This window comes from Neomonachus schauinslandi, chromosome 8 (assembly GCF_002201575.2).
Source record: "Neomonachus schauinslandi chromosome 8, ASM220157v2, whole genome shotgun sequence".
Lineage (NCBI taxonomy): Eukaryota > Metazoa > Chordata > Mammalia > Carnivora > Phocidae > Neomonachus > Neomonachus schauinslandi.
The window spans coordinates 34334001-34361938 of NC_058410.1; the positions used below are offsets into that span (position 1 = coordinate 34334001).

The following is a 27938-nucleotide window of genomic DNA, read 5'->3' on the forward strand; positions in this document are numbered from 1 at the left end:
CCACATGTTGCAGTTTTGTCCATATTTTATTTACTGAAAAAGTGTGGAGCGTAGCAATGATCTCTTGAGGAGGCACAGGCAGTCTGTCTCAATAAGCTTGATCCTATAGATGCAGTCTAGATCAATACGTTAATTAAAGAAACAAAGAGGGAGAAATGCTTAGCTACTCAGTAGTAAAGGCTTGTTTTATAACACTCTGAAGATGCCAGGAAACTGTTAAAGAAGAATAAATGATAACTTTTCCCATATGTCATCACCAGAAAGGACAGCTGTTAATCACAGTACTATACATCATTGTCAACAAAATAAAACAACTCCACAAATAGCTTCATGCCCCCAAAGAATATCCCCACACATTTGCACCTTCATTCACATTGAAGATACCACTTGACACAAAGGAATCCATTCAATGTGTTCATAGTTAAGATATGCTATATTTAGTCAAATAAAAATGGCATATGTAATATTCAAAGTTTCTTAAAAGATATTTTAAGGTTTAGAGCACCTTGAAATAGGTGTACAGTTCATTTTTCTACACATGAACATATGCTAATAAATAGGACTTCTTTTTTTTTTTTTTACTAAAAAGATAGGGATAATCTAACTACAGATAATGAATCAAAGAATCACAAACTGCCTTAAAATAATTTGAAAAAGGTCCAAATTGGCAGAGTATTAATATCTATAATCCTGTACCAGAGTGTTTGCATTCTAGACAGGCCCAGAGATTCTAAATTTTTTTTTTTACACACATAAGAGAATTTTAGATAGAAATTAAAATAGAACTAAATGTCTGGCGAACACAGAACACAGTAAGAGGTGCTATAGAAATTATATTGCATTTTGTGATTTCCCAGGGGGCAATAAGAGGTTTAATTCATGACCCCTTTCAAGGTTTTACATATAAGGTAGAATATAAAGTCCAACTATCATCAACTAATTTCTCAACCTGTGAGTGTTACCATCACAAATAAAAGGATGAGGGCGCCTGGGTGGCTCAGTTGGTTAGGCGACTGCCTTCGGCTCAGGTCATGATCCTGGAGTCCCGGGACTGAGTCCTGCATCGGGCTCCCTGCTCAGCAGGGAGTCTGCTTCTCCCTCTCCTGCTCCCCCCTCTTGTGCTCTTTCTCTCTCTCACTCTCTCTCCCAAATAAATAAAATCTTAAAAACAAACAAACAAAAGGATGAAAGGATAAGATCCACTGGAAGTTTTAAAAATCCCTCTTAACAGTCTGCAGTAAATATACAAAATTATTTAGAAGGTGCTAATCAATATTTTTACATATACACACCACATGCATATACACATACCTATAACATTTTAAATGTTACTTTAAAATTACTAAAGTCAGCTGCTTAAGATGTTGGCTTTCTAAGCTGTCGTAGATGTTTGTCTAGCCTGGACTTGATTGTACTCTATAATATCACTCCTATTTTCACATATCACAGACTTTATTTACTAAGGGACTTGATCTACATTATTGATCCAATCATGTCATTTTCAATATCTTAATTATTAATGTATTACCAGCACTCTATTACCACACAGGAAGTGTACATTATGATTTAAACTTAAAATTTATTCTTTGCTTTATCAGTATCTTATCTGTTACTAAAAGATCATAACTTACATATTCACACAACAAAGGCTACCAATTCTGGCTCATAGCCTAAAGCATTTAATTTTTTAAAATAAATATATATTGATACACTGTCTCTTTTAAATTCTGGAAGATCACGATCCCATCCACTGTCTTTAATTCTTCTTTCTTAATTAATTTATACAACATGTAAGAGTCATCATTAACAAACTTGGTACTGATTATAGGAGCACTCCAATAGTAAGATGTCAAGAATTCTACATGACTCATGATAAGAAACAAGTTAAAAGAGTTATCATGAAGGCCCTGTGCAATCAACCTCCCTGGCTTCTGTTTAGTATGTGAAATATGCCAAACTCTTTCCTTCTTAGGCTCTTCTCGGATTCTGCTGTCTTTGCCTGGAATAAACTTTTCCTCAGTCCTTGCAATGGATGGATCCTTGTCATCTGTCATCTTTCATCTTTCAGTTTCAGTGTCCCTTCTAGGTCTGGCCATTTCTAGGGCACCTAGCCAGGTTTCCAGACTTTCCACAGAACATTTTTTTTCATAATACCATGCATTTTAGAATTACTTATGGCTCCTCTATTTGTTGGTTACCTCCCTGACTAAAAGGTAAGCTCTAAGAGAGCAGGGACTTGGTCTGTTTTGTTCATCACTTTATATCCAGCTCCTAGTGTGATGCCTCACTGAGAGCAAATATTGAATGAATGTTCAATAAATGATTAAGCAATTACCTAGTGAATCTTGCCGACCTTATTACCATTCTCATTGCCTACCTTTCTATGAACACTCCCAGAAAGGGCTTTTGTTTATACTATTGTTCCTTAACTCCTCTCCAATTATCCAAAATAAATCCAGCCTTCAAGAGTCAGTTCCACTCAGCCTTCTTTGTGAAGCCACCCCTGACCATTTTGGCTTATGCTTTCCTTTCTTAGATGTTTTTTCTCTTTTCTTCTTTCTTTCCTATTAAAATTTTTCTTTTAATACGCCATGAGATATCTTGATTGTATATTTTCCAAAGTACTTTTCCAGTTGCATCTTCCAATTCTTCTAAAAGACTTCACCAGTCTTTCCAATGCAATGAAAGATTCTGTATTATACTTCTGTCCTCCTTTTTTTGAAAGTAATATCATCCTAATGACATCAATGGTCATACATTCTCACCTAATATGGAAACATATTTACAAACATCAGAAACCCAGTTCTGAAACCTTTGCATTAATTCTGAACTGAATTAGCATTTTCTGGCTTTAAAGAAAGGCAGCAGCTTGAACTTGTGACTTGTTGATAAACACATTTCTGCTGAGGGAAGGGGAAGGAGAGTGAATGCTGCATTTCTCCATTGGCCCCAAAATGCTCACTCTCACAAAGGGGTACTTCCAAAGTAAACATGCAATGGTGATTTTAAAACTTTTACTGCAACACAATAATGAAGTAAACAGTAATTAGACACCTACCAATTTTTTCCCCAAAGCAAACCAAGAAACAAACAAACCAAAAAACGTAAACAGGAAGATAACTCTGCCTATTCTTGCAGTTCCTCCAATCATGTTAGAAGGGTGTCATATTCAATGATCAAAAAATTTTTTTTAAAAAAATTTTAAAGATTTTATTTATTTATTTGACAGAATGAGAGAGAGCGCAGAAGCAGGGGAAGTGGGAGAGGGAGAAGCAGGCTCCCTGCCGAGCAGGGAGCCCGATGCGGGGCTCGATCCCAGGACCCCGGGATCATGACCTGAGCTGAAAGCAGATACTTAACCGACTGAGCCACCCATGTGCCCCAATGATCAAAAAATTTTCAAATCGCAGTATTTTCATTTTAGAATATTCCCCTTTTCTCCTCCTTCCCCGTCCCCAGGTATTTAACTTGAGAGAATGGGCTTTTTTACACATTAATTTTATACATATATGAAGCAGCGACAATAAGTCAATAATTTGGCATTTCTGTTTATAGTTGCTCCAACTGTTTTTTCAATTTCACAAAGCCATTATCCAGTATTGCTCCAAAATAGAGACTGTAGATTACAGGGAGCAAAGATTCTCTTTTTAGATTTATTTATTTGAGAGAGAGAGAGCGCATGCACGTGAGCAGGGGGAGCTTCAGGGAGAGAGGACCTCAAGCACACTCCCTGCTGAGCGCAGAGCCAGATGCCGGGCTTGATCTCCCAACCCATGAGATCATGATCTCAGCTGAGACCAAGAGTCCCACGCTTACTGAGCCACCCATGCACTCTACATAACATTCTGAAATCCATGTTAAGTCAAAGAAATGTGAAGCAGGGCATTACACTAAATTTTTGGATTCAATACACTAAAAAAAATAAGTGAAGCCTAGGAAAAGTTACCTCGTGTTTTATAGAAGAAACAGAGACCTGCAAAATCTGACTTTGGGTTGTATAGTATTTTACACACTGTGCGGACTGTGGCATCTGCTAAATGCAGCAGACATGTAGGCATTTATACCTGCCCTGTATCCCTACCCCCAACCATCTCCTGCCTGATACCAAGTATCGTGCCTATGAGCCCAAGTCATCTGAGACAATCCAGTGAATGCAGTGTGATGATCTGCTGTGACATATGAGGAAAAAAGTCCCTTTCCATCTTCATCAAAGTTTTGCTATAGAAGAAAATTGACAGCCAAGTTCTCATTCTTCTCACAAGCAAACTATGCTCGTATCACAAGTCCTTCAGGAAACCCTAGCGCCTTTCATCCTTCTATGGCTTCTCAGTCCCCAGACGTTCCTTGAGTGTAGCTCGCAGGCGCACTTCCGGCTTGTGCAGCTCCGCCCCCGCGCCTCCACGCCCTCCTCCTTGACCACCTGCTTCTTGAACTGGTTCATTTAACACCGGAATCAAATGATCCTGGGGTTGGCTAATTTGCTGCAGGAGTTGAGAATGTTCTTGACCTCTGACAGCAATGCCAGAAGCAGGGAAGGATTCTGTTAGTCCTTTGTCTCATCTGTTGAAACTGAGGCTGATCCGTAAGAATTCAAGGGGCTTCTCCAGAACGTGTAGGGTTGCAGCTGCAGCCACTGAAGACTGAGGAGCCCCCGTCCTAGCTGCTGGGGGAGGGGATCAACCACAGCCCTACTTTCTCTATCTCCGGGGTTCCCATAGAAAGATGCCCCACTGCTCTGTCAGGGTAGTTGAAACCAGCTCTTAGGGCTGTGGTCATTGGCTGGCCTTCATAGCCCATTGACATGATCTCAGTTACCACGTTCTCACAAGACTGCCCTGTGACACGTGCACCTGTTGCATCTTCAAAAGTGTTTGGCCAAGAAGACTCTCCTGATGCACCATTCATTTCTGCGGGCTTTTCTGCAGGGTTTTCTTGTTTTCATTGCCCTGGCAGGTGCAGGTGTGGGAGTGGGGCCCCGAGCCACAGCCCACCTCATGGAGGAGCTAATGGTGGTGCCCTGGCGGGATGTGATCTGTGCTGGTGCTGTGACGGCTTTAGGTTTTGCCACCGTAACCATCACAAGGTTTCTTCATCACTTTTATACTCTTTTAGAGCAGTATCATCATTGAGGACTTTGCTGGAATAAATTAATTTTTGACCTGCTACAGGAAAGACATCTTTCCCCCTTTCCAGATTCAACCTTCTCTTTCAGTGCTTTCATCGCCCCCTGGGGTCAATGTCAGTCCTGTTGCTGGAGGGTCTGCGGGGTAACCTACTTGGTGCCACCAGGCAGCGGGTCAGCTGGCCATGGGGGCAGGACCCTTTCTTAGATTTTTAAAAACAACTATCATTACCACCATTCATGACTCTGTTGGGTAGTTACTTTGTTAGGTGTTTTGCCGTTTCTATCTAATCTCTGTCCTTGGGGCTGAGGCTATGTCTTATTTTTTTAATGTCTATTTTTTTTTTATTCCTCAGAGTGCCAGGCATAGTAGATATTGAGTGATTAGCTGGTATAATAATCATCAAACCAACTACAAATCCCTTTGAAGTTCCAACGCCTATTGAAGGAAACAAACAAAAAATCTCTATGCCTTCCCAATACCATGCAAACTGGCCTTCTGCCAAGTGCTAGGCTTGCCAGTGAATGTGGATGGCTGGGCAGTTCCTGGGTATTTTTCAGAGCCTAATGGGAAGCTTGTGCTCAAGAGCTGCAGCTGAGTGCTTAGGAGGAGAGCCAGGCAGGAGACCCCTCAATTCCAACCACACTGTATTCTTGTCACTGGCCTCATGGTCATTAAAAACTAACCTGCAATTACACGCCAAGTAATGCGGGCAGGATTGGGTTTGGGAGGAGGCAGAACTCTTTAGGGCCAGCACAGTTTAGGGCCAGCACAGTGCTTCCTGAGGAAGAAGGTAGCCTTCCCCTACAGAAATGAGAAGAGCCGCCCCTCTCGGCCATGCTCCAGAAGAGGGGGAAATGTGAGGTTCCTGGCAAAAAGGCATTGATTCATGGTATTAGCGCTCCAAAATATGGGTTACAGAATCAGGCTCAACCATATCCTGGATTGATATGCGTGTTCAGAAGGGCTTGTAATACTCTCCTGTGTCTCGTTTACCCTTCCTGCTTTTAAAGATACACAGAGGGCATAATCCCTATTTTTACACTGATGAAAATGAAGGTATGGAGAGGTTAAGTGACTCATCTGAACTCATACACACAGGGAACTGGGGGCAAAACACACATTTTCTCACAGCTTTATATTTTGTCCGTATCAAGCACTAACTTATATTATGCTAATATCCGGGAAGAATAGGAAAATACATGAAAAAGTTGAGCATTCTGGGTGAAAGGAGGGATGCTGCTTGAGCTTAGGTAGTACTTGAAAGTGTATCACCTTTAGGTTTTAGTAAATTAACATATTTAAAAATCCATAGCAGAACATCATATAGACACATTTTTAAAAGTCATGTCTTATTACACAGTAATTAAGGTAGAGTCACCCTTGTCAAAACCACCCATGAGAGACTCCATAAAGGAAGCCTATGACAAATGCACTATCACCCATAGGGAGTGGTGATAGATAGCGGTATCATGGTGAAATTCACGACAATCAGCTTTACCCAGGACAGGCTATTGATAATGTTACAGATGAATGCTAAATACTACATGATAGGAGCTATCTGTCTGATTCAGTTTAGTTCTTCTTGCATTTTATTAAATTACCATTCCATCCCTTAGTCATATTCCCTCTCATTCACTTTTATCTTGTCCTTTGAGTATTTGACAAATGTCTTCTCATTTATCCTACTATGCTGTACAATCTTCCTTTGATTCTCTATCTTTGATTTTCTTATTTTTACATCCTCTTACCTCAGTTCTACAATCTTTCCAGCATTCCCTTCTAAATGATGCCTTAAGCAGTACCTTGTGTTTCTCTCTTACTTTTGATTACCTTTTTTTTACATTCAAGTTCACTAAACTAGGTATTTTTTCCTTCTATTTTTCTTTTTTTCTTTTTCCTTTATTTTTTTAGAGTATTTATATTAGGCAGCATGCATTACCATTAGGCACGCATTAATTTACTTCTGAACAATGTAGCTGTTACATTCTTGCTTTAGCTCAAGCAGTTCTCACTGTGCCTCTTGAAACCTGCACATAATTTTCTTGGTTGGATATTACTAGTGTCTTTCATTTTCTGCCTTCTTTATGTTAAAACTAGAATCTAATGGGGGCAAATCTAACTAGTGAATAGACAACATTGCTTAGATGCCATCCATTTTTGCATTTGCAGACTTATATGCCCTCCTGCTGAAATTAAATTTCAGGTCTAATCATTTATATGATATTCTCAAGGGTCATCTTCGAAAACTACCAGTTTTGTATATCTAAGTGTCAGTGAAGGACTCCTCAGGCAAGCTATTAGACAACACACGAGGAAAGTGATAGAGAGAAGCCAAGTGGCTCTCTGGAATGGTAACAAGTGAGTTCTATACAATTTCTCCCTAAATATTTCAGGTGTCAGTTTTCAGAGTCCCAAACCAAACAAGTATGATGTGCTTTACATTCTCTCTCTTTTAAAATGTAATAGGAATAAAAAAACATTGTAGGAAACTTAAATCTCTTAACACTATAAATAAGATAAACATACAATATTTTTGGCACTTAAATCATTTAAAAGCTAGTTTCATCATTTTAGAAATAATTTTTATTTAAATTTGATTTTAAATAGGCAGTAAAAGACAATGAAAATAAAGCTCAATTTTGATATTTTATATAGTTCAGTCTATTACACAGCATTCTCACCTTACGGATAAACATTTAGAAGATGCTTATCAAAGGAAGTAAAACATCCAACTGAATATAATTATAAATATATGCCTGATTTTAGTGTATTTTAGAGACATTAAAATCAATGCTTATTTTGAGTTTTTCTACCTGTCATCTAGTTGTTCAAATGCTATTTTTAAATTATTCACAGTTAATTAATTAAACAAATTACTGAACTACTGTGTGCGTGATATTGGTGATACTGTGGTGAGAAAAAAAAAAAATAAAGGACATACCTCCTGCCCTTTTGGAGCCTATAGTCTGGTAGAGTAGAGATGTATTTGTTGAGTGGTCATGAAAATAAATTTATAATTACAAACTGAAGAAAAAGCACAGTGGTATAAGACAGTTATAGAGGAGTCTCATCACACCTAAAATGTCTCCCTAAGGCAGCGTTCCATGAGCTGAGGTTTGAAAGGTGAACTGGAATGAATAGAAGTTAACAAGATACAGGAGAAGGTGATTTACTTCAAAGGCTAAAAGAAACCTATGGAAAGGCTCAGCGGTGGGATGAGGTAACTGAAGGGCTGTATGGATGGAGCGCAGATGGTGAGAAGCACAGGTGGCAGGAGATGCGGCCAACAAGAGGACTGGAAGTGCTCACCTAAGAGCCATGAGAAGTTGGAGGATGAGTTTAAGCACCCGGGTGACATCTTCAGATTTGGAATAGCAAAAGTGCATTCTGGCTACACTGTAGAGAACAAAGTGGAAGGAAAACAAGAGTAAAAGCAGAGGGAGTAGCTAGAAAACCCACGTGGTAATTCCAAACTAAAGATTATGGAGATGGAACGAGAGTTGGATAGCGGAGAGGAGATCTATACAAGAAGAGCAACCCCCTGCATTTGATAATGGGTTGAATAAGTGGGAGTACAGGGAAGAAGAAAAAGGACTGAGGAAAATTTCTAGCTTTCTGGCTTATATGTTAAATGTATCAGGGTCCCGATAACCAGGCCACGAATTTGGGGAGAGATGAGGCTGGGCAGTTAAGCAAGAATCAGATCACAATGGGAGAGCATCATATGTCATACTACACCAAATGGAGAGCTGTTGTAGAATTTGGAGCAGAGCGAAATGATCAGGTCTGTGATTTGGAGAGTTTACTCTGTTACATGATTAATAATTGGTTGGAGTTGGAGATGGCTTGGAAAGAGAGGTCATATATGGAAACTGAATTGGATTGGGTTGAAAATGAAGGTAAAGGGTAACTCATTCATTTTTGGGGGGGGGGGAACTGGCTACATATTGGAGGACAAATCACTGAGATGCTCTAAATAGGAAAAAGTATAGGTTTTAAGAGGAAGATGATGAGTTTAATTTGAGATGTCCTATCGGCAGCTAGTTTCTAGGACTGAAGCCGGAGAATAAAGTCTGTTTTGAAAATACAGATTTTTGAATCTTCAGCAATTAAAGCCCAAAGAAAGAATTTACAAGTGAGAAAAGATGTAGATTGATGACTGTACCCCAAGAAAACCAACTTTAAAGGGATGGACAGAGTAAGAGCCTGAGAATAAAAGGACAGAGAATTAAGAGAAAACTAGAGGAGAATATGTGAAGAAGGAAGGAAGGGTCAAAAATGGCAATTGCTACAGGAGGTTCAAGTAAATTAAAGTTTTCATTGGATTTAGTGACCAACATGTCATTGGTTATCTTTTAGAAATAGCTTTAGTAGCAAGCCGGGAGAGTAAATCTAAATTGCAGTGGAGTGAGAAGAGAATGCAGACCTGTCTCCAAAGCCTTCAAAAACTGTGGCTGTGAAACAGGAGAGGGAGCTAAGAACAGTAGCTATGGAGATATATGGAGTTGGCCTCAAAAAGCATCTCGGTATTCACACACATTGTAGGACAGTTCAAATATGCTAAATATGATTCCTATGTTTCAAGAAACTTATATTTCAAGAGGGAAATCAAATGGCAATAAATCAAAATACACTGAAAGAGATGTGTGATTATGTAATATTTTGCCTGTGTAATATTTGCACTATAAATTATATAAAATGCATGTTAAGTGTTAGTTTGGGGAGGAATATGATTCTCTTTACCACAGGTTATTAGAGAACTAGATTGCGCCATGAAAAAATGAGCATAGAATATATAAGCACTTGTAGGAGAAAAGGCAAGCACCTACACCAGCTATGTAGGATGAGACTCACCAAATGCTTTAACAAATCTAAAGAATGCGTTAGTCATAAATCGACTGGTCAGCCAACAAAGCAGAAAAAAAGGAGCATAAAAAGACTGGCTGTACCAGTGAAAGAAGGGAGCTGGAATTATCAGGTGATTATAAGCTCACAGTAGTTTTCAACCTTGGCTGACATCAGAATCATCCCAAGAGCTCTTGAAAATCCCAGTGCACTTACTGCCCCTCTCAGACCAATTATATCACAACCTTTGGGAGTGAGACCTGGCCCCAAGTAATTCCCGTGTGGGCTCCTAGTTTAAGGCACTGTCTCCTCTAATGTAACCATGAAAGTCATGGCTACCACACTTCTCAGACTGTGGTCCCAATGCTGAATCATTCATGGCCACGAGATAAAGGTACTGGTGGTCTTAGGCTGATACTATTGGATATTTCAGTCATCTAGCCTTCTAGTGATGATTCCATATGTATCAATTCACCTTTTGATTATCATGCAGCATGACAACAGGGGAAGAACTGATCATGTTGACTTGAGTATTTATGGTCTCCATGATAGTTATGTCTCTAATTATAAATGTGATAGAGACAGGTTAATTAATAAATGAGGATTTTCATTTCCTCCTCATCCTCACTTCACTGAAGAGACCTTTGCTTTCAGTAGTCTTATTTCTAGGCTTTTTGTGTTATAAAATCTGAAGATTGCACAGATAAAAATGGTCTTAGAAAAAGAATAACTTTACAGTGAACAAATCTGGCAAACACTACCTTAGCCAGGTAATCAAGATAAGAAGACATATGGATTGCATGGGTTCTTAATTTGATGTAATAAAAATGATAAAATGATAAAAATGATACTTTACTTCTTTAGCCTTTCCCACAAAAACCCATAACTCCATACTTATCACAAAAACATGAGTTAAGCCCCAACTGAGGGACATCCTACAAAATACATGAGCTTGTCAAAACTATCAAAATCATCAAAAACAAGGAAAGTCTAAATCTCAGTCCATAGCCTAAGAAGACACGATGACTAAATGTAATGCAGTATCCTGGAGGGGATTCTGGAATAATATAAAGATGTTAAGCGAAAACTGAAGAAATCTGAATAAAGTACAGTTTTTAGTTAATAATAATGGATCAATACTAGTTCATTAGTTGTGGCAGACATACCACACCAAGAAATTAACAGTAGGGGAAACTGGGTATGGAGTATAGAGAAAATCTCTGTATTACCTTTATAACTTTTCTGTAAATCTAAAACTATTCTAAAATAACAAGTTTATTTAAAAATAATATTGAAATTAACTGAAATTGGATCATAGACCTGAATGTAAAATACAAAACTATAAAACACCTAGAAGATAACATAGGAGAAAATCTAGACGACCTTGAATATGGTGACAACGTTTAGATACAATACCAAAGTCAAATCCATGAAAGAAATAATTGATAAGCTGGACTTCATTAAAATTAAAAACTTCTGCACTGTGAAAGACACTGTCAAGAGAATGAGAAAGCAAGCCACAGACTGGGGAAAAATATTTACAAAAGACATATCTGATAAAGGGCTAGGACCCAAAATATACAAAGACCTCTTAAAGCTCAATAATAAGAAAACAAACAACGCAAATAAAAAAGAAATGAGAAAAGATTTGTCTTAGTCCATCTGGGCTGCCATAATCAAATATTATACATTAGGTGGCTTATAACAACAAAGTTTATTTCTCATAATTCTGGAGACTGGGAAGTGCAAGATCAGGTCCCCAGCGGATTTGGTGTCTGGTGAGGACTTACTTCCTAGTACCATTTTTCACTGTGTCCTCATAAGGCAAGGAAGGGGAAAAGAATCTCTCTTCTATAGGGGTTCCTTTTATTTTATTTATTTTTTATTTTTATTTTTTAAAGATTTTATTTATTCACTCATAAGAGACAGAGAGAGAGGAGAGAGAGAGAGAGAGAGAGAGAGAGGGAGGCAGGCTCCCCACTGAGCAGAGAGCCCAATGCGGGACTCGACCCCAGGACCCTGGGATCACGACCTTAGTCGAAGGCAGACGCTTAACCATCTGAGCCACCCAGGCACCCTATAGGGGTTCCTTTTATAGGGCACTAATTCCATTCATTAGCACTCCACATTCATGACCTAATCACCTCTCAAAGGCCTCACCTCCTATTATCATCACCCTGCCAGTTAGAATTTCAACATAGGAATTTTGGAGGGGACATAAACCCTCAGTCCATAGCAAGACCTAAAGAGACATCTCACCAAAGATGATACACATGCAGATGGCAAATGAACATATAAGAAGATGCTCAGTATCATATATCATTAGGAAATTGTAAATTAAAACAAGGAGCTACAACTACACACCTATTAGAATGGCCAAAATTCAAAACACTGACACCACCAAATGCTAGTGAGGATGTGGAGCAATTGGAACCTTATTCGTTGCTGGTGAGATGCAAAATGGTACCACCACTCTGGAAGACAGTTTGGTGATTTCTTAGAAAACTAAACATACTTTTACTATAGGATCCACCAATTGAGCTCCTTGGTATTTACAAAAATGAATTGAAAACTTATGTACTCAAATGTTTATAGTAGCTTTATTCATGCTGCCAAAACTTGGAAGCAACCAGGATGTCCTTTAGTAGATGAATGGATAAATAAACTGTGGTGCAATCAGACAATGGAAAATATTATTCAGCATTAAAAAAGAAATGAGCAGTCAAGCCATGAAAAGACACAGAGGAAACTTAAATGGATATTACTAAGTACAAGAAGTCCATGTGAAAAGGCTACATAGTGTATGATTCCAACTATATGGTGCTCTGGAAAAGGCAAAACTATAGAGACAGTAAAAAGATCACTTTGCCAGAGGTTTGAGAGGAGGGAGGGAGGTGGAGCACAGAGGGTTTTTAGGGCAGTGAAACTACTCCGTATGATACTATAATGGTGGAGACATGTCATTAAACATTTCTCAAAACCTAAAGAATGTACAACACCATGAGTGAACCACACAGTACACTATGAACTTTGAATGATAATGATTGTCAATGTAGCTTCATTTATTGTGACAAATGTACCACCCTGGGGGTGGGGGTGTTAATAATGGGGAAGCTATGTATGTATAGGGTTAGGGGGTATATGGGAACTGTCCATACTTTCCAATCAACTTTGCTTTTAACCTTAAACTTCTCTAACATATGCATTCTATTTTGAAAAATTTATTCAGTATGGGAGAGTCTGCTGAAGAGATGAAAAGATGTAGGCTAAGACATAATAAAGGTCTAGGTGGCTCCGTCGCGCAATGGATAGCGCATTGGACTTCTAAGACATAATAAAGGTCTGACTTTCCTAGTAAAATATTTCTTGTGTTTCTAGGCTCAGATCATTAGGCTCTAATCAGATCAATGAGAGAAGGCTTGTGTCAGTTTTGCTTATCCCTCTATTCCCAGTGTCTGTCATTCTGACAGAGTACCTAGAACATGGTAGCTGCCCAATAAGTATTAATAAAATGAATGAATAAATGAAATGCCTCCTGTTCCATGGAATTTTCCCTAATTACCCTTAAAGAGATTAAATCATTCCATTTATGTTTCTCAGGTACATTTCTTGTTCCTTTATTTTATTTCATGTTTTATTATATATTTGCATGCAGCTGTCCCACATTACCCTCCACACATCTAAATACATATCGTATACACATACACACACATACACACATATATGAGCGCGCACACACACACACACACACACACTAGACCGAAGTTCCTTGAAGACAAAGACTGGGCTTCATTTATATCTTTCATCTGCAAACACTTAGCTTGGGTGAACATTCATACATGCTTGTTGAATTGAGTTTACTTTGTTTGCTATCACCTGTTTAAAATTTCTTATTTAGTTGTAATTACATAGCAAATACAAAGTTATTAGCTATTAAATTAATATGAGATAAATGTACTTATTAATCTAATTAATACCTAACAAGAACTGGCAAGCAACTCTGTTCCGTATCTAGCTGGTACTAGATTCTGAAAAAGCGTTTCATATGCTATTTGTAATCTCAGGGCCATTGTTTAGTGTTATGTGCTCAGAAGCCAATTTGATTTCCTTGTGGAAATTTTCCTAAACCAGCAGCATGCATGTGAGGTGGAAAGATTACTGGACCAATGGGAATCTGGAGACTGGGTTCTACTTAGGTCCCTGAGTTTAGTGAATTGTATGGCCAGTGGTAATTCTTTTCATTGTCACGCCCTGAGGTATCGCTTCTTAAACAAACAAACAAAAATGAACTAGATAATATGTAAGAACATTCTAACTCCAATATTTGTTGTCATTTAAAGCTCTTAGAAAATCTAACGGGATCCCTAAATGACAAGCCAGTTCTCTGCTCATGCATTTTTCTGGCCACAAGATGGCGGACTTTGTGTTGTTTTCTAACAGTAAAAAGAAACTTGACCTTGCAGTTTTGAAAGTTTAAAACACCCAATTCCTTAAAAAGTCTGATAAATGTAACATGGACTTTACATTCTAACTTTTCAAAGTGTCTTAAATGCTATGGATTTTCACAATAAAGATTTCCTCTTTTGTGTGGGAATACTGATTTAGACTGTATTTCTATACAAATGCAAATATCCCGTGATGAGATCAAAGCGTCTGTAAGTATTTTCATTTGTTTTTCTTTTTCCTTGCATAGTCAAAGACAGTGCTGTTGGAATTCAAAATTGATAAAAACTTTTATGTGTGACTGGATAGAATTTTCAAAATATACTGTCACTCTGATATTTTTAGCCCTTGTCCTTGACACTACCCAAGCATCACAACTTCCTTTGATGCTACTGAGTTTCAGGATTTTATTTGAGGCAGAAGTAGCAGGTCAAAATACATCTACTTCATGCACCAAATTGGGAATTAGAAACAACAATATTTGCACTTCAGAAATTTGATGTAATTTTCCTTAAAATACATGATCTATCTGCTATAAGAAGATTCATGACCCTCCCAGCTTACCCTGGTCAGAAGCTCATTCATTTCCGACACGAGCGTGTTCAGATTGCCCTCTGCCAATTGAATGAGCCTCTCTGGGGCCCGCTGAGGTGAGAGCAGGTGCTGAAAAAGATTTCATTCCACATACATTTTAGTAAAAGGCTCTGCAGTGATTATGGGGTTGCACATTTAACACAACAGTTTTCCTTTTTATACAAAGTATTTCACCATCTCGCCTTCAAAGGAAAGATAAACCATTTCAACTGGGCACACATATATGAAGTGCTATGCAAAATATCCTGGCAAGCAATGCAAATTGCAGTCATTTATTGAAAAATTACTATGTGCCAGGCTTTTTTTTCCCACTTAATTCTTACAACAATTCTATGAGGTAAATGTTTTTTTGTTTTGTGTCTGAAGAGACTCTGGCTCGAAGAAAGTTAAAACTTGCCCAAGATCACATGGCCAGTAAGGGGTAGAGTCAAGATGAACTCTGATTGTTCAAGGCTCCCATTTCAACCAACAGAGAGTTTACAGGAAAGAAAGAGAGGAGGGACCTGGCCAGGCACTCACAGAGAGGCCGTTTTCTTCTGTTGAACACAGTCAATGTCACAGAACAGTAACATTAGACAGGGTCACTCTGTGACAGTGATGAATGAAAGAAAACAAGACCACTCCATAATCTTGTCTAAGCACAGACAAAGCCATGGTTTCAAAGGTATCAAAAATCCATTTGCTGTCGAATCTGAGTGACCACTGCCCCTTTGGTCATTATAGCTTTAGCCTCCCTGTGTTCTTCCCTCCTTCTCCATAAGATTCATTAGAATAATCCATTACCTCCATTTCCTAATGGCACCCAACCCAGCCCAAACCCCTGCTTCCTTACAGCTGCACCAGAACACCCAGCACAAACCCAATACTTGGAGTCATTTCTATGACCTTCTTATGGAGACACACCCACATGCCCCGTAGTGGGCAGTGTCCCTTGTTGCAATGAGCTCAGAAACACAACTCTGTTCTCAGTGGTCTCTGGCTGGACACAGGGAAAGGAAACAAACAAGGAGGTAAAATAATTTGCTTACCATTTTAAAATATCAAGATAGGATCCCAAGGATCCAGGTGTTAAATAAATTGTAGAAGAAGGACACAATCCCCGAATCAAGAAAGACTGGAATTGAAGGAAAATCAAGGTGGTGTTGACCAATGCTCAGCCAGCCCTCAGGAGGTAGAGAACTGTATCTCTTGGCTCAGGTAGTGGCCACAGATTAAAAGCTCTTCCATTAGGGCCTTTTGCTACTTCATCCAGTGCTTGTGCAGTATTTTCAAAATGGTTTATGTCCTACGGAGGTATTTGCTTTTCTAGTTCGATCTCCTTTCTTTTGTATTCCTTCCATACAGAGTAGTCCCCCCTCATCCATGGGGGCTACGTCCCAGGACCCCCAGTACACGCCTGACACTGCTGGTAGTATTGAACCCTGATACACTGTTTTTCCTTCTGCATATGAGCCTAGGATAAAATTTAATTCATAAATTGGGCCCAGTAAGAGATTAACAACAATAAAATAGAACAATTATAAAGATATGCTGTAATAAAAATTATGTGAATGTACTTTGTCCCTCTCTCAAAAAACATTACTGGAATGTATCCACCCTTCTTGTGACGATGTAAGATGATGAAATGCTTACATAATGAGGCACTGTGGCGTAGCATGAGGCTACTATTGACCTTCTGATGACAAGTCAGAAGGGGGATCATCTGCTTGTGAACCAAGGTTGACTGTGGGTAACTGAAACCGTGGATGGGGTGGCGGGGGACTAAGGAAAATTACCAGTCAGCATCTTCCTCATTAAAACTCCCATCTCTGAATATGAGGCCTACAAGGTAAACTCGGATTCCTCTGTCTAGCTTTCAAGGTTGTCCTTCATAACACCCTGCCCCACTCAAGTTTCTAGCCTTATCTTTTACGAGCATGCCTGCCTTCTCGTGTAGGACAGAGAGGCCCTGTGAATTCACAGCTCCACCTCTGCTCACACACTCTCTTCTTCGACTCGAGGAAGGAGTATGAGCCCAGGGCCAGCGAGGCTTTATTGATGGCAGTCTAGGCTGGGCCTTTCCAGGCAAGTTACTTTCTCTCTCTGAGCTTGACAAAGGTAGTTTCATTCTCCCCAGCCCGAAAGTCATAGGGCCTCTACTCAAATCCTGGCTCTGCATTTAGTAGCCATGTGATCTTGTGTCTCACATTAACTTTTCTGTGTTTCGGTTTCCCTACCTGAAAAAAACAGTACTTCTTTCCTACCTCTTGAGTTTCTAGAAGATTTATGTATGATAATTCATGTAAGACTTTAGTCACTTAATTGCTTTGCACAGAGATACCCATCACTAAGTGTTAGTTATTTTTGCTGTCATCATTATTGGCTTCCTCTTCTGGAAAATAGGAATAATAATACTTGCCTTGAAGGCCATGGTCCAGATTACAGAATATACTCCCTAGAAGAGTATCTGCCAGTGTCTAGTGAGTAAATCTTAGATTTTTCCTCCAGTCCTTGCCAACATTTCTCTGCCTATTAAACTGTGTCTATTCTTCAAGTTCCAGCACAAATTACACTCTCATTAATAATGCATTCCCTTGTTTCTCCGAATATTACCTGTTTCTCCAATCTTTGTACAATATTGTAAGTCAAAAATTTATAAAACACATGATGATTACCCTGATTGTTAAATTATTGCTTTAACCACATAGACTGTAAGCTTCCTGAGGGTAGTGACCACAGTGTATGAGTCATGAAACTCCCAGGGAACCAAGTGCAATACCGAAACATTCCAGAATTTCTCAAAAAATACCTGATCATTGACGGATAGCAAATTGGGAGTCACTTTCCATCTTTTGTTATCAGATGAAGTCCCAATTTCCTTAACATTTCCTCCTCTCCCACCCACTACCGAAAGTTTTAACAATGTTTTAGAATAGTGTTTTTCAAATTTGTTCTCGTTGAAGTGTTTTCAAAGGTCTGCTAGCTCTCTAGTACAAAGTTTTAATCTTGTGTTTTCATTTTGACGGGAAACTTAAATGTTAATGTAAGCATTTCTGGAACTCAGGCCGGGCACCTGAGAGAGGCTATGGCCATCTGATCTCAGCACCTACCTCTGCATGCATGTCTGATCGTATGGCAGATTGAACACGTAAATCATGTGACCTTGTCCAGTAATGACAAATGTCATTTTAGGACCCCTTGCAAGGGGCTCTGTAGTTCATACTGTAGAATCGTAGGAATTATATGTAATATACATACTGATGAAAGAACCTGTGTGGAAGTAGTCAGGGTCATATTCTTGTTGCAAGCAGCAATTTGCTCTCAGCAAAAATCATCTGTTATTTTATATGAATGTTTTTAATTTTAATTTTATTGGTTTTTTTTAGGCTTTTGTAAGGATTAATGTGTTTTGATTTTATCGAGCTGTAAGTATAGGAACTATACCTGATTTTATGTTTGTACATATTTAAATAACATAATAAAGCTGATTTAGGCCAAGCACTGAGGGTACATAAGCCACTTTCCCTTAACAGCAATCTGTTATAGTTAATACTCAAATTTGAAAAACACTGGTTTAGAAAATCTCTGAATTTTCCTCCTGGTTGCTTGCCTTGATTTGGGGTGAAGGGAAGATTTACTAATTCTGGCCACTACCCCTTGGGAAGCTTCTGTCATCTTTTCCCTGGCTCTTGCCATGACTGCTCCAACCTACCTTTAGTTCTTGAGTCATATTTTCGAGACCATACAGCATTTTATATGGGGCAGGTAGTGGGCCAGTGAGGTTGATACTCATGGCCATCTGCTCCAGGCGAGCCAAGTCACCGAGAAGAAGGCCCGTGCATTCATCTCCACAAACTGTGAAAGGGGAAATGACATAGAATATTTACTTCTGTTAAACATCCCAGGCAGATGTTCAAAGATTTCAGCTATGAAATATTTTATGGCCCACATATAATTCCGCGAGAGATGATGCTACACATCTTAGATAATTAACACTTTCAAATGGATGATGGTTGGAAAAAAGAGGAAAAGAACAACAGGAGAGCAGACATGCCTGTTGGCCAGAAGCTGAAGTAGGGACAGGGACGTAAGGTGAGAACCAAAGAGGAGGAGCAAATGGATTTTGAGGGGAACGAGCATATTACAGAAGTACGAGAGGTAAGACATGGGATATAACATTATGAACGTTCCAGCAGTTCCCACATAAGCAATCTAGAGGACATCTGTAACTAGAGCATAAGACATGCTCCCGTGTCTAAAACTGTATGCAAATAACGTGCTCTACTGCAGTGGACTGGAGAGTGTCGACAGCAATGGGGTCTCCCCGTGTTTCACGTACCATGTAGGCTGCATATCCCAAATTTGTGCAACTTTTCCGCTTGACAACTACGGAAAAGAGTAATTTTTAAAAAAGAGAAGTCAAAAGAAAGAACTTTTCTTTTTATAATTTGTGTTTCTTTGGCTCATGGTATGTATGTATGTATTTATTCACTTACTTACCGACTTATTTGCCAACTTTTCCTCTTTAGCCTTTCAGCCCATTATCGCCCGTCATTACATGCTCTCCCACAAATTCCTGCTTTGCTAATTAACCTCATCCAGCCTTGTGGATAAATAATTGCTAAGGGCCAGGAAAGTGTTATTCCGTAAGTAGCCAGAAGTGCTAATATTCTATGTATAATCTTTTCGGTAATTAGAAAGAGGGAGTGCTCATGCTTGGCGTGGTGGAAGGGGGCTGGTGGTAGAGTTAGTAGAGAGAAAAAAAAATGGATGGTTTTTTCATTATTAGATTAATTTCATAAACAGTAGAATTTCTAAAATGAAAATACATGAATTCTCTTGTAGGATTTTAAATATATACATATTCAGTTTGAAGTTTTTAGTTCCTTTTTTTTTTTTTAACCCTTTGCAACGGAGCAACGAGGTGTAGCTTCTCCATGCCAAGGAGCATGTATTACCATGTTTATGATATGCATTTATGTAGACAGTTATAATTTCTAGCATATATTCAGCAGAAGGAGGTATCAAAACTATGCACAATAAGAAGAGAGGTAAATGCATAACACGGCAAATACCAAGATTTGGAGTAGCTTTGGACCATGCACCAAATTGGCAAGAATTCAATCAGTCCTCTAAAACAGCACTCCCCTGAGCTGCCTAATGGAGAAAAAGCCACTAACTAAAGCTTGTAAACAAAGAGAAGTAGTACAGAGGGTGATTTTTTTGATAGGACAGCAGTTAAAGGTGAGTTACAAGATCCCTTCACAGGGCTTCAACTGCCCCAGCAGGGCTTTCAGTAAATCAGCTGCGTACGGATGATATCTGCAACTGTAGAGTGTCCCCTGAAGGAGCTTCGCCAGCTGAGTGAACAAAGAGGCTTTGGAGGCAGGAGCCCAAAGGTGGAACTAGGAGCTGTATTCTCTTCCTCTTCTGCTAACCGGAATGAAAGGGAATTTGCTCTACATGGAAACTCAGTGTAAACAACAGAGTGCTGTGTCTTCCTGCTCCCAGTTCAATGGGAGTGCTTGAGAAGCTTTAACACACCTGTCTACATGAAACATTTACAGAAAACACAACCGGCAACATAATTAGGTGCCGAATTGACTCTGTCTAAACATCAGAACACAGTCTGGGTGTCAAACGCTAGTGGGTCTCAGAATCATCTGAAAAATTTTCTTAAATCACAGAAGACAGCCACTTGGCTGTACATTAAAATCCTATGGGGATTTATAAAATACAGATGTCCAGGTACTTCCCACCCCCACTTTCAGAGCATCTGATTTCTTGGGTCTGTGGCAAGGCCTAGGCGTCAGAATTTTTAGATTATAGAGGATCCGATCATACAGCTAGGGTTTAGAGACACCATTGCAGATGATAAGCTTTAGGGATGCTCAATCCTAAAGATGAAAGTCGTCATTTTGCTTGTTGTCTCCTCTGCCTTGGATACTTCTCCCTCCATCTTCCCCTATGCAGCTCCTGGATATTCAGGTCAAGGGCTTAAGTGGTACTTCCTCGGAGGGGAAGGCCGTGATGACTCAGAAGTGACTGTCTCCAGCAATCACTATTGCATTCCCTTGGTCTCGTTATCTTAACACTCATGTGTGTATGAGCTCCCTTATTACTTTGTTTATATATTACTTCTTCCATACCAGAGAAGAGATCTTAAAAACCTTTGGTCACAGTGTTTAGGATAGTGTCTTACACACAGTAAACATAGTAAAAAAACATGTGCTTATGACTATCTTTGTGAAAGAAGAGCAAAAATATTTTGGAAAAGAGCAGAGTGTTAGAGGGAGAGAACAGAGAGAGGGAGAGAGGGAAAGGGAGGGAGGGAGGGAGGAAGGGAGGGAGAGAAGAATGGTCAAACAGGAAGTGTCTAAATGGGAGAACATGATAATGAGATAGGAACTGGAGAACAACACAGATATGTGAGGAACAGGAGAACAGAATAAAAACAATGGTAAGGAAAAATTGTCTTGTGATTGGAGAGGCAGAGACTGAGTAATGTTGGGATATGGCTGTTATGATACCCACATAAAGTAATTCAGGTTTTTGTTTGTTTGTTTTGAGGTAATTCAGTTTTGACTTAGGAAAGAGTTATTGGAATGGAGGAAGGGATGAGAAGCAAAAAGATAAGAAATGTTATCAAGAAAGAAACAACACAGATGGGTTACTGACCAGATAAGGGCAATGCTCAGTTCTGGGATGGATTAAAAATGGTCACCACTTCCTTCCTGTTCTCCCATTAAGAGGTAGAGCCTTATTTCTCCCCCTTAAATCTGGGTTGGATTTATGACACACTCTGACCCAAAGAGTGTGTCAGAGGAATATTGTGTGACTCTTCAGCCTCAGCTTCAAGGCGTTCAGCATTTTCTGCTTTCACATTCTTGGAACCCTGCTGCCTTATGGATAATCCCAAATGAGTCTTCTTGAGGAAGAGAGGCAGCTGTGAGCAAGAGAAAGGCAGGCCCAACCATTCCAGCTGAGGCTCCATCATGTGAATGGGGCTATCTGAGCCTCCTCAGGCATGACAACAAAAGAACTATCCATTGGAGCCAGCCCAATCTGTCAACCTACAGAAACTTGAGGATATATCCAGTTGTTGTTTTAAGCTATTGAATTTTGGAGTGGCAGCAATACATAACTGATACACTTTCCCAAGTTTTGCAAGTGTGATTTAGAGTTCAAATTCAGATCAGGGACTTACAAGTTGCAATTCACAGGCTAAGAACAAGTATTAGCAAAAATTCTTAATTTTATTAAAAGTTAGGAAGGATACAAAGGTTCCTTTTCCACTGAGGCCAACTTTATCATTATTATAAAGTTCCATTCAACTTCTAGTGAAGATGGATTTGGGGCAGATGTTCCCAGGATGTAAACAAAAAATATGTTCTTTTTACTTTCAAGATCTGGAGAGATACTTCATAATAGGATGTCTCACCATGCTTTTTAGGGCAGTGTGTTCTTCAGGAATCTTTTGCTAGCCCTTTCTCTAATGTATTTATAATTTATAACCTACCTATTTCCAAGAAGAAATTGAGTCAGCTCACTGATAATAGTGTGGCTAGAGGTTCCTCACTGGTGGCTCCAGAAATTTCCAGGGAAAAGTTTTCTCAGATTTTATTTCATATAAGAATAAATCAAGCACTGGAATGCAGAACTAGATCTGATTTACTGTAATACACTACAGAGTAAATTGGTGAACTAGAATGCCAAGAGGCATGATGAATACTGATTTTTCTCTCGCTTATTCTATCCCCTGCCCATCTGTTTTGGTTCCTCATCTTCAGTTGTTGAAATAAAAATGTATTTAATTGCTCTTTCAAGGACTCATACATCCCATTTTATGTTTCTGTTCCAAAGATCTATTATTGTCCCATGTCTTATGGTCTCTGTATTTGCTTTTTGAGGAACAAAGTAGAAGCACATTTCTGTAAGTGAAAGGTAAGTTTTACAGTATGCTCCAAGTAATATACTAACATCTGTCCAAATGGGTCAGAACGACTTATGGATATGACAGCCATGGGGATTTTCCTAAAGCTTCTATATAAGTTTAGTTCATGCAGTTAGAAGATACACCCACGAGGAAATATGCCTTTTACATAATGGTTTGCTATTTTATTCTGACACAAAATATTTTACATATACCGCAAGCTACTTTTATTTGCCCTCAAAAAGTCTGAAGTGTCTGGCAACAAACATGGATGCAAATTAAAACCACATTTAATTCACTATAAGAGGGAAGATTTGAAGAGTGTACAGAGACATGGAATATTCACATTATGTAAACAGTTGTTCTTTGATGAATGTGCAGTAACTGCTCAGTGTAAATTAACACCTATCTTATAATCAGGACCCCCAAAGAACCTCTTCCAACCATTCTATTCAGCAAGAGATAAGGTTATAAAGTGAGATCCTGGCTAAACTGCATGGGAACAAAAGCAAATATTTCAAGACTATGATTATATTTTACATGACTAAATGTTTCTGAGGCTTTGCCTATAAAAGTGTCAGGATAAATTTGTGTCTAATATTAACAAATGCAGTACTAAATTCAGATCGTTATAGCTGGGCACATGTAAGGGACAAATCATGCAACTGATATTACAGAGCTTTCTGTTAGCAATTAGTACAAAATACTGCATTTCTACCAGAGTCCCTCATGCATAATAACTACTGGCTTACTGTCACAAAAAATTCACACACTATGTCCACACCAAAGAAGCTGAAGCTGAAATGAGTGCAATGAGTATTTTTGAAAAGGCCAAACCCATTACCAATTTTAGGTAAAATACATAAATTGTCTGCCCTAATAGAATAGGGATGAATGAGTAAATACACATTTCTAACAAAAGACTAAATTTGTGTACCTATATTCATGTTTTAATTTAACTCTTTTATATTAAGGCCATTGATATTTCCTAGGATATGGATTTTATATTTCTCTCCTTTCTCTTTCCCTTTCAAGAAGAAACTTTTAGATTGGCATATATTCAGGGTTTATTATTATGTAGAAATAATATCTTCTAAAATAAAAATTTGGTTTTAAACTGATTAAGAAGTCTTTTTTGCCTATTATTTCTCTGAATAGAGGGAAAGGTATTCTGTAGGCTTTAGATGAGGCTGATGAATTTGTTCATGCACCAAGTTGTTTTATATATTATATGTAATTACATATTTAAGATATCATATAATATATAAGTATAATTATATAAAATATAGAATATAAATAACTAATTTATAATTAATAAACTAATAAATTCATATAATTATATGTTATATAATATAAATTTTTATATCTTAATTTTAACTTAATTTTAAAATATTTATATATAAATTTTATTTTATATATGTTAAACAAAATTCTGTACATAAGTATATATATATATAACACAAGTTCAATATGGCTTAAGTATGGCATAACTGTTCCAAAAAAAAGGAGGGCACCTGGGTGGCTCAGTTGGTTAGGTGTCTGCCTTCAGCTCAGGTCATGATCCCAGGATCCTGGGATCGAGTCCTGGATCAGGCTCCCTGCTCAGCAGGGAGTCTTCTTCTCCCTCTGCCCCTCACCCTGCTCTCAGGCTCTCTCTAGCTCTCTCCCTCAATCTCTCTCAAATATATAAATAAATAAAATATTAAACAACAACAGCAAAAAACAAAAAAAGGAAACTTTTTTGTAAGCACTATAATAATAATGGGATAGTAACCCTTATCTATATGTTCATTACATAGCAGGCAATACGTTCTTTCTTGCCTTCATTATCTCATCTAATATTCACAGCAATTCTATAAAGTGCTATTAATATCCTCATTTAAAAGATGAGTAAAATAGTCAAAATAATTGTATATATGAACCTATAAATATTGCCATGTGAAAACTTAAAGAGAGGAGAAAATATAAGGTGGTCATAAAAGGGGTTTTCAGTGAGTTGAAGAGCCTAGAATTAGAGAGAATTATAGAAAACCAGAAGTCAGCCTAACCTAAATATTTCATCAGAAACTGATGAGTTGCACAAAACATGTTTTTGCAAAAAAGTGGTCAAATAATAACCATGATGCTAATAATGCCTAGAATTTACTGAGCATGTATTATGCTTAAGTACTTCGCATATATGTATACAGTATTTTGTTTCCATTTTACAGATGATGAAATGAGGTTTAAAAGAGTTGACTACATGGTGTCACACAACTTGTATGTGACCAGCCAGGATTCGAACCTTCTAGAGACACATCATGACAGCATGCTTCCTGGCATCAGGAGATAGTCTGCTTCAGGGACACCACAGAAAAGACAATTGCACTATCTTACTTATAAGAATTCCTCTGACTTGAAGATCTTATGATTCTATTGTTCTTCGAGGTCAATGAACTCCTTCAATCTAGCACAGTGAAAACTGTAATCAAATGGAGTTTACTCTTAAAATTAAGCCTGACAGAAAATACAGGAAGTAGTGATCAGCCTCCTGTACATGACAGTTCAATAGCACAACTCCTTCTTCCATTAAGAGAATGGCTTTCCCAATGTGATATACAAACCCAATGATTAGGAAAATTACCTAGAATCAGAGTGAGAGTTGCAATCTCGTAATCCTGGACCTATGCTAAGAAGGTTGACAAAAAACTCAAAGCATCTTTTACTAACAAAACAGATACAAGTCAAGTGCAAACAGGGTGAACAAAAGTTGCTTCTATAGATTCTATGACATCCGAATTTGAATAATATGCCAAAGCTTGGAGTTGTAAAAAAACTACAGTAGACATACTGGTGTTTGGATAGGAAATAGCATTTGGGGATTAAGTGGGAGCAGAAAGAGGATGGCATTTAAGGGGTAAGGATGGAGGGTGATCACATGTCCCGCAAGCAAAGCCATAGCTCATTAAAAAGCATCTGGAGGTCAACTGATGCTTTATCATCATCTTTTATTATGGAAAGTCTCATTTTCTTTATAGTGATCAGCCCCATTACACTATTTTGTTCCTGCTTTCATTTATAGGGGAGCAATAATTGCCATTAACAATCATCGTTGATTTATAAGAGTATAACACTGTTCTAACAACAATATATAAGGGCCGCTACATTATTATGATAAGATCCTTGCTGGCAACTGGATATTAAAAACAATAATCTTGACCATCTCTGCAGATCAGTGTCAAGGTAGGACAAAACTTCAGATCTTAGCTTTCACCAAGTGGCTGAAAAGTATGTATTTTACAGAATTAAGGTGTGCTATCACATTTAGCTAGGTGCAGGTAAAAAACACGCTTCATAACTGCTTTTGCAACACTGGCAAGCAAAACCTCATCTTAAATGTTATATTATAGATAAATTGTGACTATAAGCAATAAAGCTCTTATATTCTTAATATCTCATAGGCAGTGAATAAAAATAGGAAGCATCAATTTGATATTTATAAAATGCTATTTCAGGCACTCTTTATGGAATAACATCTTGCCAACACTCCTAATTTTAATTTCTGTTCTCTATAAGAGTAATATATTTTACTATGCCACTCATAATCTATTTTAAACATTACATGAGTTGTTTTGTGCTAACTACTGATCTGTAGAAAATAGGACATGAAAAATCTGAGTTTTGTGATTCACCGTACAGAACTTTACTATTAAATAAATAATGTCTTTCTTGCTCATTCTCAAATTTCAGAAAGGCAGGTGGTTGTTCTCATTTTATAAAATGATAATGTAAATTGTGAATGAGGGTTGGAAGAGGAGGTTGGATTTGTATTAACCTAACATACTAAGGATAAGTCCGTCCTGTTTTGGGAAGTCCAACAAAATATCTCTTCAGGACTCACCAACATTTATAAGGGAAGAACACACTGTAGAGTTGTCCCAAATTATTCCTATTAGAAAAAAGTAAAAAGATCTAGAAAGAAATCTGAGCACCCAGCTAATGTGTTTTTCACTTGTATAGAAGGTAGGACTCTACTTGACAATCCTTGATGAATAAAAATCTATCCTAACTCCCATATAACTATCATAATGTTTTATTTATTTATTTAAAATTTTTTTTTTAAGATTTTATTTATTTGCGAGAGAGAGAATGAGAGACAGAGAGCATGAGAGGGAGGAGGGTCAGAGGGAGAAGCAGACTCTCCACTGAGCAGGGAGCCCGATGCGGGACTCGATCCCGGGACTCCAGGATCATGACCTGAGCTGAAGGCAGTCGCTTAACCAACTGAGCCACCCAGGCACCCCCATAATGTTTTAAATCTTAGAGGAGAGAGTCTCAACAGTTAGTAGGAAAAAAAAGTATGTATCTCTTAACATATATATTTAAAGTTTTTCATTTTTTAGCCCATTTTATCTTTATTCTTTATTGAGGTAACATGGGCTTTAAACCCAAGAGGTAAATGAATAAAGAGCTGAATTAATTAATGTTGAATATACTAGGAAAACCATGTCTGCTTTCAGTGTCTTGTATTGGCAGTCAGCATAAAAGAAAGTAAGATTTGCAAGGCAAACCTAAGTTCAAATCATAGCTCTATGGAAAAGTCACTGTGAGCTTTGGAAAAGCAACTAAAATCACCTAATTCAGTTTTCTTATCACACAGTGGAGATAATAATGTATAGGGATGTTGTAATCATTTAAAAGCATATAAAGTGCTTAATACAGTGTCTGGCAAATGAAGCTCTCGATATAGGTGAACCTTTAAAAAATTACTATTCTGATGAACCATGTGTGGTAAAATGGGCTTTGGAGAATGCCTAGAATCTGAAGACAGATGTTTTGGTTAGGCATGCCCAGGCACTGACTCTGATGAGTGAGGCTGATAACCTTGGTGGATTGAATTTGGCTCACTAGGAGAGACTCTGCTATCTAAATATTACCTATTAAGGGCATAGATTATTTGTGTACATTCCTCATGATAGTAATGGAAATTCCATGTATAAAAGACCATGTCCTACAAGAAATCCACCATTTTGGCTCCT

At 38.2% G+C, this 27938-nt stretch overlaps 1 protein-coding gene and 1 pseudogene across 1 annotated transcript in view; both read right to left on the bottom strand.

The window, feature by feature from the left end:
• LAMA2 (laminin subunit alpha 2) overlaps positions 1-27938 on the bottom strand; it is a 472574-nt gene that overhangs the window by 128841 nt on the left and 315795 nt on the right. The window contains exons 33-34 of the mRNA XM_044917544.1: positions 18700-18842; positions 14979-15077 (exon numbers count right to left, since the gene is read on the bottom strand). Coding sequence (XP_044773479.1) covers positions 14979-15077; positions 18700-18842 — 242 coding nt within the window. The remainder of the gene's footprint in view (positions 1-14978; positions 15078-18699; positions 18843-27938) is intronic.
• LOC110583131 lies at positions 4078-4905 on the bottom strand (annotated as a pseudogene).